This window comes from Chinchilla lanigera, unplaced genomic scaffold, assembly GCF_000276665.1.
Source record: "Chinchilla lanigera isolate Chin_1 unplaced genomic scaffold, ChiLan1.0 scaffold00094, whole genome shotgun sequence".
In the NCBI taxonomy this organism is placed as follows: Eukaryota; Metazoa; Chordata; class Mammalia; order Rodentia; family Chinchillidae; genus Chinchilla; species Chinchilla lanigera.
Window position 1 is genome coordinate 7,109,256 of NW_004955495.1, and position 15,472 is coordinate 7,124,727.

Here is a 15,472-nt window from a genome sequence, read left to right on the forward strand (position 1 = left end):
ACATATGTGTCTGATTCATTTCACTTAAAAGTATGGACTCAAGGTGCTGGGGATATAGCTCAGTGGCACAGTGCCTGCCTGGCAAGCACGAGATCCTGAGTTCAATTCCAAGTATCAAAAAAAAAAAAAATGTACTCAAGGTACATCCATTTAGCTAGAAATATCTCAAGCTTATCATTCTTTATGGCAGAGTAGTAGTCCATTGTATAAAAAACCCCATATCTTCTTTATTGGTTGATGGGCATTTGAACTGTTTCCAAGTTTTAGCTATTACAAACTGTTCCACTATAAACATGGATGTGCATATATTGCTGTGGCATGATGCTTTTAATTCTTTCATGAAGATACCAAAAAGGGGAATAGCTGTATCTAATGGAATCTCTAGTTTTAGTTTTTTGAGTGAGTGAATGAGGAAAATACTCAGGAAATGCCTGTTTACACTCCCCCCCAGCAGTGGAGAGGGTTCTTTTCCCTTACTTCCTCACCAGCATTTGTTACTGGTTGATTTCTTGATGATAGCCGTTCTTTCTGGGGTGAGGTGGAATCTCAGTGTTGTTTTAATTTACATCTCTCAAATGACCAGTGATGTTGAACATTTTATCATATATTTATTTGCCATTTGTACTTCTTCATCTGAGAAGTGCCTATTTATCTCAGATGCCCATTTTTGGCTTGGGTCTTTGAATTTGGGGGGGGTCTGATGTTTTTGAGTTCTGTATACATTCTTGATAGTCATCCTCTGTCTGAGGAACAGCTTGGAAAAATTTCTTCCGACACTATGGGTTGTCCCGTCGCTCTGTTGGTGGTTTCTCCGGCTGTGCAAAAACTGTTTAATAAGATGAGATCCCAGGGTCTGGGGATTTAGCTCAGCGGCAAAGCGCCTGCCTGGCAAGCGCGAGGTCATGAGTTCAGTTCCCGGTACCGGAGAAAAACCAAAAAAAAAAAAAGATGAGATCCCAGTTGTTGATTCTTCGTGGTATATTCTGTGTGATCAGGGTTCCCTCCACAATGTCTTCGAGAGTTCTGCCTGTTCTATCTTCTAGCAGATTTAGTGTCTCTGTTCTAACATTTATTTATTTATTTATAGACAAGGTCTTGCTATGTAGTGCAGGCTGGCCTTGAACTCGCTTATGTAGCCCAGGCTGGCCTCAAATGCATGGCAATCCTGCCTCAGCCTCCTTGGTCTGAGTATTTTAATGTTTAGATCTTTGATCCATGTCAATTTTAGTTTAGTGCATGGTGAGACATATGAGTTTAATTTTAATCTTCAGAATGTAGAAAGCCAGTTTTTCCAGCACCATTTATTAAAGAGGCTTTCTTTCTTCCGGTGAACGTATTTGGCACCTTTGTCAAAGATAAGGTGGCTGAATGTATCTGGAGTTGTTTCTGCATCTACTAATCTGTTCCATTGACCCGTAGGTCTGTTTTTGCCAGTACTATGTTATTTTTATCATAGTAGCTTTGTAGTATAATTTAAGTCAGGGATTGTGATGCGCCCTGCCTTGCCCTTGTTGTTCGGAATTGCATTTGCTATTCTAGGTCTCTTCTGATTCCAAATGAATTTTAGGACTGTTTTCTGTAATTCTGTAAGATATACTTTTGGTATTTTGATTGGGATTGCATTAAATCTATATAACAATTTTGGAAGTATGACCATTTTCACTACATCGGTTCTTCCTATAGAAGAACAAGGATGTCTTTCCATTTTCTGATGTACTCCTCAATCTCCCAGGTGAGTATGCTTTAAAAAAAAAACCCAAAAAAAAAAGAAAACTGAAAACAGATTCTCGATCTTCCAAAGGCGGCCTTAGATGCACCCAAATTGCCAAGGCAACAGAGGTTCAGCCCTCTCCTTGTGCACAGGGAAAAACCAATCAGAAGGCTTCTCTAGCGAAAGCCTTGCTTTCTCTGGCCCGGCTGCCTCCTGGGAGTTGTGGTTCTGGCGGCACACTTCCGGCCCAAGTGACCCTTCGCAGCTCCCATCGGCCTCTGAACCACAACTCCCGGCAGGCGGCGCACGCGCATGCGCGGGGCAGGCGCCCAGGCAGGCAGCATGGCTGCCCTGCGCTGGGGCCGCGGCGCGGCGGAGCTGAGCAGGGCGCTGCGGTCCTCGGGCCGCCCCTGCGCCATGGCCAAAGAAGGTAACCTCGCCCAGGTCCCGTGGCCTGGGGCGACTCTTCGCCTCTCCGTCTTCTGCCTCACGGTTGTGACCTTCGGCTTCCGTGGCCCGTGATCTCCCAACCTTTGCCCTTTACCCTGAAGAGCCCGGGGAAAGCCGCGGACTGGACCCGCGCCTCCCAGCCCCGCCTCCCGAGGGGGTCCGCGCCGCGGGGACGCTGACGTCTGACTTGGTCCAAAGCCCCTGGCCCCTTGACAGCTGCTGGTTCCCGCTAACTTTAGGGCCCCTTTGCTCTTGGACGCTGCAGTTCGTTCACGAAGGAGCCCTAGGCGCGCTCAGCCTCCTTTTTCTCTCCCCAGGGATCCTCGGTGGCCTCTGGGGCCCCAGGATGAACTCGTCCGCCAGCCCCTGTGAACAAGAGCGCCAGAAGGACTGGGGCCGTGTAGAACTGCTGGAGGGTGAGTAGGGGCTGAAGCTCCATCCTATGCTGGGGTCACCCTCTGGGTCTCCACGGTGACCCCACGAGGAGGGAGCAGGCTTCCTAGTATGAGAGACGACCCTGAGGCCCAGGGTCTGGCCCCCAGGCTCAGCTGGGGTGGTGACATAGGTTGGCACTGACTGATCAGGCATCCCACGTGTGTCCTCCTGGCTCTTGCCGTGTGCCAAGCTGGCTCCGAGCTCTTGATTCTCCCACTCCGCAATCCCACTGGCGCTCCTTCTTGTAGGTTGGGGCTCTGAATTAGCCCGAGGGGCATGTGTAGCTACACGTGCAGAGCTCAGACTTGAACCCTCAACTGCTGATCTCTGTTGTGAAAGTTGGGTGAGCAAATCTAGCTGACAAGGTGGCCAAGGGCCTGTGGTCAGAGGGAGGCTTGGTGTCTTTGTGCTTCCTCCTTGTCCAGGCCAGTGTCCAGCATCTTGATTCCCCTTCCTGCCCATATTCTAAGTCCAGGATGTTGGCCGGGGAGGGCGGGGCGTGGAAGGAGCTTGTAATCCCTGTAATCCCAGCACTCAGGAGGCTGAGGCAGGAGGATTGTTGCGAGTTCGAGACCAGCCTGGGCTACAAAGTGAGCTCAAGGGCAGCTTGAACTGCCTATCGAGACCCTGTGTTAAAAAGACAAAAGAAAAAAAAAAAAGAGCTTGTTATTATAGAAAATCATAGAAAAGTCTAACATATGAGAGCAAAGAGAGGTGGAGTCACCTTCCACCTTCAGCAGCCATATTCCCTGTCTTATCTGCCTACTTGTTTTACAGCAAGGCCCAAACTCATCATCTAACCAGAGGGACGTCCCAAACATATATTCTCCAGTTTTGTCCCCTCCTCAGCAGAAAAACAACTCCCCACTCTGTGGGCCACAAACCCACCTTCTGCAGCAGCCAAAACTGGCCTCTGTACTGAGAGAGGGATGAGCCATTTCTACGCCAAGGCCTTTGCACCAGCTTCTGCCCCGCTCCCCATAAAGCTGGTGTCTCTCACCTCCCACGCCTCTGCTCAGTTGTTACCTCCCCTAGAGAAATCTGTAGCAGATCTACCTCATTCCCTTCTCCATGCCTTCCACCCTTTTTTCCTAAAGATGTGACCTGAGATTTGGAGTACTCTGAGGGCCAAAACCACTATTATTTTTTCATTTCATTGCAACAAATCTGGCCCAAGCCCTTCTCAGTGCTGGCCATCAACTGCCAGCATGGCTGAGTGCAGGGCAGATGGGCTGGGGTCCAGGTGAGGAGGTGGAGAGGAGAGCAGGTATAGTTGGATCTTACTGTTCTAGGATTCTGTGTTTGCGCGCCCACCTGCCCACCCAAGCTGGTGTGTAACCTGGAAACCATGCCTTGCAAGCGTGCACAGAAGGGCAACTTGATCGCCACACCATTCCCAGGCCACGAGGTGCTAGCCTGCATTCCCTCAGCTTAGATATAAACAAGGGGTCCTTTATGTGGCATGTTTTTTTTTCCTTTCTTTTCGTTTTTTGTTTCTTTTTTTTTTTCTTTGAGACAGGGTCTCACTAGGTGCAAACTGGCTCAAACTCACTTGGTAGCCCTGACTGGCCTCAAACTCATGGCGATCCTCCTGCCTCAGCCTCCTAAGTGCTGGGATTATAGTTGTGCATCACCGCACCTGGCTGATGTGAATTTTTTTTTGTTTTTTTTTTACCGGTACTGGAAATCGAACCCAGGACCTTGCGCTTGCCAGGCAGGCGCTGTGCTGCTGAGCTAAATCTCCAGCCCCTGATGTGAATGTTTAGTGCCAAGTTTCTTGCATGTTTGTGCCTTGTAGTGATCTTGCTGGTTTGTTTTGGTGTTTTTTGGTTTTGTTTTTTTTAAACAGGGTCTCACTATGTAGTGCAGGCTGGCCTTGAACTCATTATGTAGCTCATGTTGGCCTCAAATTCGCAGTGATCCTCCTGCCTCAGGCTCCTTAGAGCTGGGATTACAGGGGTGTGTCACCACACTTGGCCTGGTTTTGGTATTTTGGTACAAGGACTCACTATGTAATTCAGGCTGGCCTTGAACTCACTGTGTAGCCTAGGCTGGCCTCAAACTTACAGTGATCCTCCTGCTTTAGCCTTCTAAGTGCTGGGACTACAGGGCTGCACCACCACACCCAGCAAACTTGCTGTTCAGAATGGGCCCTGTGTGAAGCACTGACGTTCAATCCTTCAGGAGAAAATGGAGTTGTTAGACCAACTCCATTCACACATGAGTGCCAGAGCTGTAGGTCATGAGTTCCCCATCAACAAATGGTGTGATATACTAAAGAAGGGCTTTTTAAAAAACTAATTTTTTTTTTTCTTGTTTTTTGAGAGAGGGTCTCACTATGTAGTTCAGCTGACCTAGAACTCACTATGGAACCCAGGCTGGCTTTGAACTTGAAACAGTCCTCCTGCCTCAGCTGAGTGCTGGTATTATAGGAATATGCCACCATGCCCCTCTTTTTTTTTTTTTGGTCTTTTTGAGACAGGGTCTCACTAAGCAGTTCAGGCTGACCCTGAGCTCACTTTGTAGCTCAGGCTGGCCTCGAACTCTCAACGATCCTCCTGCCTCAGCCTCCTGAGTGCTGAGATTACAGGCGTGCACCACCACGCCCGGCAACCATGCCCCTCTTAAAAATTAATTTTAATCTCTTTTTTAAAAAAACAGTGTGGCGATAAAATACCCTAAAAAACCAGTTTGGCTATGTAGTACAGACTTACTTTCAACTCACTATGTAGCCCAGTCTCGCCTCAAACTCAAGGTGAGCCTCTTGCCTCAGTCTCCCAAGTACTAGGGCTACAGGCATGTGCCGCCATGCTTGGCAAGAAGGGATCTTTAAAGAGAAACCCAGGAGCCGGGGATATAGCTCGGTGGCACAAGTGCCTGTCTGGCAAGCACGAGGTCCTGAGTTCGATTCCTGGTACCCTCCGCCCAAAAAAAAGAAAAATGCAAAAGCAGAGCTATGTATTGGTCACTTGGTAAAAACATGATTGGAGCTGGGTGCGTTGAGGTACACCTCTAATCCTAGCACTTGGGAGGCTGAGGCATGTGGATCACAAGTTTGAGGCCAGCCTGGGCTACCTAGAAAGAACCTGCCTCAAAAAATCCCAAAAAACAACAGCAACAAAAAGTGACGGGAGGGCTGGGCATGGTGGTGCACGCCTGTAATCCCAGCACTCAGGAGGCTGAGGCAGGAGGATCACTGTGAGTTCAAGGCCAGCCTGAACTGCATAGCGAGACCCTGTCTCAAAAAGACCAAAAAAGAAAAGTGACTGGAGGACACAGGAGCCTGGCTTGCCCATCTCCCAGGAGCAGAGGCTCAGCACTGGCCAGTGGGCATTCTCTGTGGTGGTGCAGAACAGCGCAGTGAGGATGCAAAGAAGCGGTGGGAGGATGAACCAGGCAAGGCCGCGGTCAGCGTGCTGCAGTCAAGACTGGGAATAGGCAGCTAGGGTCTGCTGAGTGTTCAGAGAGAGGCAATGCACGTTGCAGAGGCCCTGAGGGAGCAGAGTGAAACAGGCAGAGCTGGAGTGAAGCGCTTGAGGGGGAGACCAGGATCAAGGTCTGGCATGGAGAGGTGTGGGAGGTGCCAGGGGCTGAGCCTGGGCACCTGGAGAAAGTGGGGGTGGTGATGGAGAGACGCGGTCATGCTCGCTCAGGAGGACTGCAGCTAGGTCATGCTCGCTCAGGAGGACTGCAGAGCTGATCTAGGCTCTTCGTGGAGAGGCCCCAAGCGAGTGGGGGGTGTAAGCGTGATGTCTGGTCCATGCCAGGAAGCCAGATGTGGCCTCCATGGCTCTCGCTGCTGGAGTGTGTGTTCTGGCACTGAGCAGGTCCCCCCCTCCCCTCTCCTCAGTGCTGGAGGCCCGGGTGCGGCAGCTGCAGGCGGAGAGTGTATCCGAAGTGACAGTGAAGAGGGTGGAGGTAGCTCGAGTCCCAGCTGACAGTGGCAGGGCTGGTGGCACCCCGCCACCTGTGAAGTCCCAGCTAAAGATCAGCAGGGGCTGGGCAAAGAGGCTGGACCAGGACCAGCAGGTGCTACAGAAGCGGCAGAAGTTACTGCAGGAGAAGCTGCAGGTGCACGGTCAGTTCCCGATCCCCAAGTTCAAGCCTAAGGTCAAGGCTAAGTCCAAGGGCAAAGCCAAGCCCATGGCCACAGACAAGCCCCCCACCAAAACTGTGGCCACGGCTACAGCCAAGTCTGCGGCCACAGCCACAGCTACATCCATGACCATGGCTTCACCCATGGCCACGGCCAAGCCTACGACCAGGTCAACAGCTGCACCCAAGGCCAACCCCAAGCCCACGGCTGCACCCAAGGCCAACCCCAAGCCCACGTCCACGTCCACGGCTGCACCCAAGGCCAACCCCAAGCCCACGGCCACGTCTACGGCTGCATCCAAGGCCAACCCCAAGCCCACGGCCACGTCCACGGCTGCACCCAAGGCCAACCCCAAGCCCACGTCTCCGGCTGCACCCAAGGCCAACCCCAAGCCCACGGCCACGTCTATGGCTGCATCCAAGGCCAACCCCAAGCCCACGGCCACGTCTACGGCTGCACCCAAGCCCAACCCGGAAGCCACATCTGTGGCTGCATCCAAGGCCCAGGCCAAGCCCTCAGCCACATCCACAGCCACACCCAAGGCCAAGCATGTGGCCATGGCCAAGCCGCCACTTGCTGAGCCCCAGCTGGTGAGCAAGCAGCAGGCCAGCAAGAAACACAGGAGGAAAGGGCCTGCACCGGAGCTCGTGCAGGGCACCTGGGAGGAGTGGGTGCCCTCGCAGCCGTGGGCAGCCTCCCTGAAGCCGAGCAGCAGCAGCGCTCAGGCCCTGCCGAAACTGACCCTGGAGCAGCAGGCACAGCAACAAAGGCTTCAGGTCTTCCTCGAATGCTGCCTGGCCAGTGGGCAGGTGGCCCTCGCCCACCACATGCTGGTCAGCCACCTCGCCGAGCTGCACAAGCAGTACTTGCTCACCCAGGCCATGTACAATACCGTCATGCTTGGCTGGGCTCGACAGGTGAGGGCCTCGAGGGATAGGATGACACCTGCCCTGTCCCTGCCCACCCTTGCCTTGTGGCCCCAAAGTTAAGTCCTTTGGAGTTTTCTGTTTGTTTTGAGACAAGATTTCATTAAGTCAGAAATTTGTCCTGGCTGAGCTTGAACTTGGGCTTTTCTTGCCTCGGCCTCCCAAATGACTAGGATGACAGGCGAGCCTCATCACAAATCCTTTGTTCATTACAATGATAATTACTTTAGGTTTTTCAAATATGTCACAGGAAATTTTGAAAATGATCAAAAAGGAAAGATTCTGCTCCCATGTTACTGGGTTTTCTTCTGGCTTGTCCTATCCAAACTTCTTTATTTGTTTGCTTGGTTTTTTTTGTTCTTTATTTTTTGAAATAGTGCCTCACTCACCATGTAGTTCAGGCTGTCCTTGAACTCACTATGTAGCCCACGCTGGCCTCGAACTTGTGGTGATCCTCCCGCCTCAGCCTCCAGAATGCTGAGGTTATAGTTGTGCACTACCACACCCAGCTCAAAAAATAACAAGTGCTTGCTGCCCCTGAGGGATATGTACCTCTTGGCGATGTTAGGTGGACCCATCTGTCCACTTAACTGGCCCAGTTCCCCACCGTAAATCAGTGGTTGGAGGGAGCAGAGGTGAGGGAACTTGGACCGTCCCTGGGACCCTCACCTTGGCATGGTGTCCCCAGGGCTCCTACCAAGAGCTAGTGTCTGTGCTGACCATGATGAAATACAGCGGCTTCACCCCAGACCTGCTGTCCTATGCCTCCATCCTGCAGTGCATGGGGCGGGTAGACCAGGATGTCACCACCATCCAAAGGTAGGTGGACGCCCGCTGTGCCCCGGGGGCACAGTGTGCTCATCTAGACCTGCAGGGTGAGACGTGGGAGGTGGGCACAAGGTCCCGTGGGGTGGGCTTTGTGCATGAAGACGTCAGCGTGCCCCATCCCGTGTGTGCTCCTTCTTGCCCAAAGGTGTCTGGAGCAGATGGCCCAGGATGGCCTGCAGCTGGAGCAGCTGTTCTTGGAGGAGACCCTGTCCAGTGAGGAGAGGGCTGCCCTGCTGCGGGCTGTGCTCAAGGCCAAGCCCGACTTCTGCCCACCACAGCCCTCACCGCAGGTCAACACTTCCGCGCTGCTCAGGGAAATCTATGCCAAGGTGAGCTGGGCAGAGGCTGTGCCCAGGCAGAGTGGCAGCCCTGCTGCAGCACACCCAGGCCACCCTGCCCTTGGGTCCCCCTGGCCGCCACCAGCTCTGGGTTTCTCCCCGCTTCATGCACATTCGAGGAGCCAGAGCCGGTCTCAGCCTGGAGTGGGGCAGGGGTGGGGGTGGGCGGGGTGTGAACCTCAGGAGCCAGTGGGCAACATCCAGGGGCCACCAGGTGGGTGGCTCCAGGGTTTCTGTTCTTGAGGTAGCTTTCACAGCCCTGATAGCCCACCCTTTCCAGAGTAGTATACCTCAGAGGGTGTGGGTGTGCTCACCCAGCCCTGGAGCTACCACTTCTGCCTGGGTCCACAGTGTTCCCTCACTCCAAAGGAAGCCTGTCCCCATGAGAGTTGCCCGTCCCCTCTCCAGTCCTGGCACCCACGAGGCTACTTCCCGTCTCTGGAGTCACCTGTGCTGAGTGTTTCCTGTCTGTGAAGCCTACGCTGTGTGTCCTCTGTGTCTGGCACCTGTCACTGAGCACAGTGTTCCCAAGGTCTGTCCGTGTTGGGGCGAGTATCACAGCTGTGCTCTCATCCTGGCTGAGTAATATTCCAGTCTGGACGGACCTGGGCTGAATTCACCTTCTGGCTGCTATGGACAGATGTGTACACTCTTGAGAAGACAGATGTGGTTGAGGCTGGCCTTGAACTCACTATGTAATGAACATGGCCCCAAACTGTTGGTGATCCTCCTATCTCAGCCTCCTGCGTGCTGGGATTAGAGGCATGTGTAACCATGCCTGGCTTTTTGTACCCCCTACCCTTTTTTTTTTTTTTTTTTGAGATAGGATCTTGATTTGCAGTGCAGGCTGGCCATGAACTCATGGCAGTCCTCCTGCCTCAGCCTCCCGAGTGCTGAGATCACAGGCAGGTGCCACCACATGCAGCTCTTATCCCTGTTTGTAGCTTGTCTGCTTTTGGAAGGCTACGCATCCATGCCACACCAGGTCTGCAAAGAAAATATCCAACATCCAAGGACACAAAGAACTGCAGCCCGACTCTGACCCTGTGGGCAGCAGACCAGTGTCACTGGCAGGAGGTAGGGCTGTGACCACAGAGTCTGGGCAAGCTGAGTGCATCCTTGGGTCACCTCCTGCTGCCCCCACAGGACGGCCCTGTGTCCTACCCAAAGCTGCACCTCCCGCTGGAGACGCTGCAGGCCATGTTCCAGGAGCAGCTGAAGGTAGAGCTGGCCGGCAAGGTTCAAGTGGAATCCGTGGAGAAGGTCTTGTCACCGACCCAGGAGACCCTTGCGGCGGTAAGGGTGGGCTCTGTGCGCCAGGTCCCATGAGGTCCAGATGGGACACTGTCCCCACTGGCCTGTGTGCTTGGGTGACCAGCCACATCCCTGACCCCCGCAGCGGAAGACCCTGGAGACCCTGCGGAGGACGTGGGAGGCTGAGCTGCACAACCAGCTGCAGGCAACCAAGGCCAACCTGGCTCAGGTGACGTGCCAGGGGCGGCTCACGCTCTACCCCTTCCTGTGCGTGCTGCCTGAGGACCAGCTGGTGGAGATGCTCATACAGGTGGCGCCCCGTGCCTGGGGGTGGGGGCAGGACTGGGGCGGGCAGCTGCTAATGCCGCCGCCTGTGCCCCCAGCTCCTGTTCGCGCTGCCTGCCCAGGGTGAGCCGTTCGTGCATGTGGTGCACCGGCTGGCCATGCAGACTTTCCAGCGGCACATTGTGCAGCAGAGACAGCGCCGAGGCCAGCTGCAGGCGCTGGAGCAGCGGTATACGCAGTACCTGCAGCTGCTTGCCTGTGACACCCAGGTGCCACCCTCTCTCCCTTCTTTCTCCCCTACTTTGCAGAGAGGCATAGAAGCCCAGATCTCAGTTTCCCCAGGTGTGAACTGGGTGCTGTGGGTGCCTGGGCCCGAGGCCTGACTTGTCCTCCCCACAGGTGGCCGATCCCTGCCTGCCGCGGCAGTACTGGGAGACGCTGGGGCTGCCTGAGCCCCCGCCGCCACAGCTCTGGCCCATGATGGAGCTCCTGCCGCTGGGCAAGCTGCTGTTGGAGATCCTGGTGCAGTCAGTGCAGCTGCCACCCAGCCTGGCCCCACCCCAGAGCTCCTCCCACCCGGTCCCAGTGCTATATCATGTGTACACCTTCCGTGGCATTCGCCAGGTGTGTGGGGCCAGGGCCCTCCCCAGCCGTGGGGTTGCAAGGCTGGAGGACCCCATGCCCAGGGATCCCTTTGCATCTGTAGGCGATGTTCCTCCATTTCTACCTCGTTCTTGGTTGGTACATAGCAGTAGGCAGTATGAGTTGGGGTCTTACTGCCTGTCTGCTCCCCTAGATTGGCCTCCTGAGGCCGCATCCGGCCTTCATCCAGCTGCTGGAGGATGCTGCAGAACCCATGCTGATCTTTGAGGCGGCCGACATGCCCATGCTGTGCCCCCCATTGCCCTGGACCTCGTCTCAGGCTGGAGGCTTCCTGCTGAGCCCCACCAAGCTGATGCGCTCCGTGGAGGGCACGCTGCAGCACCAGCACCTGCTGGAGAGCTGCACGCCCGCTGCGCTGCACGGAGCCCTGGACACCGTCACGCAGCTGGGCAACTGTGCCTGGCGTGTCAATGGGCGCGTGCTGGACCTGGTGCTGGAGGTCTTCCACAACAAGGGCTGCGCCCGCCTGGGCGTCCCACCACCCACCTCTGAGGCGCCACGCCCGCCCCTGGACCACCTGCTGCGCAATGCCCCGCCGGACCGCAAGGCCCAGCTGCGGCAGGAGGTGGCCCGCTGTCTGAAGGTTGCCCGTGAGATGCACGGGCTGCGGCAGGAGGCTCTGTACCGCCTGTCGCTGGCCCAGCACCTGCGGCACCGAGTCTTCTGGCTGCCGCACAACATGGACTTCCGTGGCCGCACTTACCCCTGCCCACCCCACTTCAACCACCTGGGGAGCGACCTGGCACGTGCCCTGCTGGAGTTCGCCCAGGGCCGCCCACTCGGCCCCCACGGCCTCAGCTGGCTCAAGATCCACCTGGTCAACCTCACTGGGCTCAAGAAGCGCGAGCCACTGCACGCCCGCCTGGCCTTTGCCAACACCATGATGGATGACATCCTGGACTCAGCTGACCGGCCCATGACGGTGCGCTGGACTCCCACTCCCGTCTCTGTCTCTTCCTCTCTGTGCCTTGGGGCCCCTCATCCACTCTGGCATCCTGTCCCCTGCTCCACACTCGGGCATATGTCCAGCCCAGTCCCTTTGGGTCCCTTTCCTCTGCTTGTGTCCCCTGGGCCTGTCCCACAGCCTGGTCCCGGCTTCCCCCACTCCCCTGCAGGGCCGGAAGTGGTGGATGGAGGCTGAGGACCCCTGGCAGACTCTGGCCTGCTGCATGGAGGTGGCCCGGGCTGTGCGGTCCCCAGACCCCACGGCCTATGTCTCCCACCTGCCCGTTCACCAGGTGGGTACCCACAACAGGGCTCCACAGTTGTGTCCTGGGTGGGAGGGAGTCTGGCTGTGGGGACCCCCATGTTTGCATGTGTCCTCCAGTTCCCTACATGGTAGGGGACAGACAGACAAAGGGGAGGGTTGTTGGGCTCACGGTTGTCCCCACACAGGATGGCTCCTGCAATGGCCTGCAGCATTACGCCGCCTTGGGCCGTGACAGCGTGGGTGCTGCCTCTGTCAACTTGATGCCCGCAGATGAGCCGCAGGATGTGTACAGTGGGGTGGCCGCACAGGTGGGTGGCCTCACAGCCCATCAGGACGTGGAACTCGACCCTAGGTGGGGGTGAGACAGGAGGCTGGGACTCCCCTCCCTCATGGCACTGACCGCCCGCTGCCACAGGTGGAGGTGTTCCGTACTCAGGACGCACAGCAGGGCCTGAAGGTGGCCCAGGTGCTGGAGGGCTTCATCAGCCGAAAGGTAGTGAAGCAGACGGTCATGACCGTGGTCTATGGTGTCACCATTTACGGCGGGCGCCTGCAGATTGAGAAGCGCCTCCGTGAGATCAGAGACTTCCCGCAGGTGTGAGGCCTCAGCCCAGCCCGCTCTGTCCCATCCCCATCCCAGGCCTCGTTCCCTCACTGAACATGGCCGCAGTGCTCCCCACTCTGGCGGTAGAGGGTCCTGTGGCCTCCTACCACTCCAGGAATGGTGGGGTCCTGGGTCTCATGGGCCCCTGCTTTGGGACTGGCTGGGGAAGGGGTTCCCTGGCCACTGCTCCAGGCTGGGCATGGGAAGCGCAGGTGTGGACACCACGCTGTCCCCAGGTCTTCGTGTGGGAGGCCTCCCAGTACCTTGTGCACCTGGTCTTCAAGAGCCTCCAGGAGATGTTCGCAGGCACCCGGACCATCCAGGTGTGTCCCCGCGTCCCGTCTGCCACACCCTGCTCAGCCCTGGCCTCATGAGGACGGACTGAGCCGGCGCCTGTGTCTCACAGCACTGGCTGACCCAGAGTGCCCGGCTAATCGCCCAAGCCGGCTCGGCCGTGGAGTGGGTGACACCCCTGGGCGTCCCCATTGTTCAGCCCTATCATCAGGAGTCCAAGCTGGTGGTACGTGAACCTCTGTGCACCCCTTTTTGCTGCTGTCCCCGAGCTGTATAGGGCTCATGGTCCCACTGCCCACCCCACCTGCAGATCAGAGGCGGCCTCCAGAGCATCACCTGGAACAGCTCCGTGGATGCCAGCCAGTGAGTGGGGCCCCCGGCTGGGAGAGGGGGCGGGGGGCGCTGGCCCAGCCCCGCTCAGCCCCGACCCGGCCGGCCTCTCCCCCAGGAAGCCCAATTTGTTAAGGCAGAAGAACGGTTTCCCGCCCAACTTTATCCACTCGCTGGACTCCTGCCACATGATGCTCACAGCCCTGCACTGCTACAGGTGGGCACTGCTGTCCCTGTCCACCGCGGCACGCCAGGCCTGATGCCTGCGGGCCAAGGCCAGCACGTGGACACTGCTTACGGGGTCAGGCCAGGGTGGGCTCTGTGCGTGCTTGTCTCGCGGAGCGGTGCGTGTGCGAAGGCCCAGTGCAGTGAGGTAATGGTGCCGGGGAGGGGGACACCTGAGGTCTCTGCCACGAGGCCCCCGTGGCACGTGGGAAGAGGGAAGTCATTCTGGGGCTCAGGTCTCTGGGTTTCTGCCCTATGGAGCCAGGAGCCCGTGTGGACAGTCTCGCCCCAAACATCCATGGGGCTATTTGGGGTTCAGGATGCTGTGTGCCCCACCCGTATGGCTCTGGCCTGGGACAGCTGTGGGTGGTGGAGACTGCATCTGCAAGCGGGGCTGCACCTGACCCTTCCCTTCTAGTAGATTGTGGGGGCTGGTGCAGAGGGTTCGAGCTAGGGGAGTGGGGAGGCACCCCACCCCTTCACGGGTGCCCCTTGTGCTGCAGGAAGGGCTTGACCTTCGTGTCTGTCCACGACTGCTTCTGGACACACGCGTGCGACATCCCCGTCATGAACGAGGTGCGTTGGTCCGCAGCCCACGTGTGTCCCGCGGGTGCTGCCCAGGTCCCTGCCCGCCTGAGGCGCCCCTCGTGCCTTCACAGGTGTGCCGCGAGCAGTTCGTGAGGCTGCACAGCCAGCCCATCCTGGAGGACCTGTCTGCCTTCCTGGTGCGGCGCTTCTGCTCGGCAGACAGGTGAGCACCAGCCCTGCCGCAGTCCTGACCCTACCCCGACCTCGGCCCTCGGCCCGGCCTCATTCCCTGCCCTCCTCCAGCCCTCACCCTGGGACAGACGCCGCGCAGACTGCCAAGCTGCTGGAGACGCTGCGGTCCGTGCCGCGGAAAGGTACGGGGCAGAGAGGTGCGGGTGCGGGGTGCGCCTCCCTCCCACGCGTGCCTGCTCACCCACGGGCTGGCCCTCCACAGGGGACTTCGACCTGGAGCAGGTGAAGGGCTCCACCTACTTCTTCAGCTGACGCAGGCCCTGCCCGCTGTCCCAGGGCGCCCCATGAACAGTGTAAATAAAGTCTGTCACCACCCACGGAGCTGCTTTGTGAGGGGGACTGTGCGGGCCCTTGCTGAGCAATGAGACGCCGCGCTCCGGGCGCCAGTGCTGTCGTTTATTGCGCGGAATGGGGGCGAGGGTTAATGGGGCGTGGGGGCCACGGTGTGCGCTGCTGCCTCGGCTGTCAGTACATTCATCGCGACGGCGGGGACCCGGCCTCGCCCCCACGTCCGCCTGCGGGCCGGGATGCCCGCCCCCGATGCCGGTGCTGGAGGAAGGGGCGGTGGCGGCAGGGCGCGTGGGACGGGGACCGGGCCGGTTATTGCGTGAGCACGGTGGGGACAGCGGGAAGCCGGCGGGCACCTACCAGGGCAGTCGGGCGGGCTCCGCAGCCATCTCCTCGCGGCCAGGGGCCAGCCCCGTCCCCGCCTCCAGTAGGGGGAACTGAGGCACCGAGGTGAAGGGAGCCCCTCGTTCGGCGCGGCTGCCGCCGGGGCGGGGCGATGAGGATGGGCTCGGGCAGTGGGGGACAGCCGGGCGTGAGGGCTGCCCGCCGCCCGTCCGATGCGACTACCTACGTCCCTCTATGGCTTCTGCGCGGCGGGCGGGGAGGGCATGGCTTTGGTCTGGATGAGGCCCCGCCCGGCGGCGGCCCGCGGGGCGGCGCGCGAGGGTCACAAGTTGGACGAGAGGCGCGAGCGCGCGGAGTCCAGCGGGTCGAGGCCACCGGTGGCGCTGGGTGATGCCGAGTCCCTGCGGTCC

At 57.7% G+C, this 15,472-nt stretch overlaps 2 protein-coding genes across 2 annotated transcripts in view; one reads left to right on the top strand and one right to left on the bottom strand.

Moving 5' to 3' along the window:
* Positions 1–2,015: 2,015 nt before the first annotated feature.
* Polrmt (polymerase (RNA) mitochondrial (DNA directed)) lies at positions 2,016–14,750 on the top strand. Its single transcript, XM_005406033.1, has 21 exons — positions 2,016–2,141; positions 2,479–2,577; positions 6,447–7,609; positions 8,307–8,437; positions 8,592–8,775; positions 9,931–10,080; positions 10,184–10,348; positions 10,422–10,592; positions 10,723–10,947; positions 11,120–11,908; positions 12,102–12,224; positions 12,382–12,504; positions 12,612–12,791; positions 13,037–13,123; positions 13,207–13,320; positions 13,405–13,457; positions 13,543–13,641; positions 14,153–14,225; positions 14,309–14,400; positions 14,481–14,551; positions 14,632–14,750. Exons 1-21 carry the CDS (start codon positions 2,024–2,026, stop codon positions 14,679–14,681), a joined length of 4,260 nt encoding a protein of 1,419 aa, XP_005406090.1. The 5' UTR covers positions 2,016–2,023; the 3' UTR covers positions 14,682–14,750.
* Positions 14,751–14,804: 54 nt separating this feature from the next.
* The window catches only part of Hcn2 (hyperpolarization activated cyclic nucleotide gated potassium channel 2), a gene marked incomplete in the record, with an annotated part of 19,671 nt that continues 19,003 nt past the window's right edge, over positions 14,805–15,472 (bottom strand). The window contains 1 exon segment of the mRNA XM_013505311.1: positions 14,805–15,472. Within this exon segment, the coding sequence (XP_013360765.1) occupies positions 15,385–15,472 (88 nt within the window).

Excerpts from the sequence above, each read along its gene's own strand:
- Polrmt (XM_005406033.1), top strand. The coding sequence starts at position 2,024 with ATGCGCGGGGCAGGCGCCCAGGCAGGCAGCATGGCTGCCCTGCGCTGG. Across the intron at positions 13,321-13,404 it reads ATCAGGAGTCCAAGCTGGTG|ATCAGAGGCGGCCTCCAGAG; the intron begins GTACGTGAACCT and ends CCCCACCTGCAG. Across the intron at positions 14,552-14,631 it reads GCGGTCCGTGCCGCGGAAAG|GGGACTTCGACCTGGAGCAG; the intron begins GTACGGGGCAGA and ends GGCCCTCCACAG.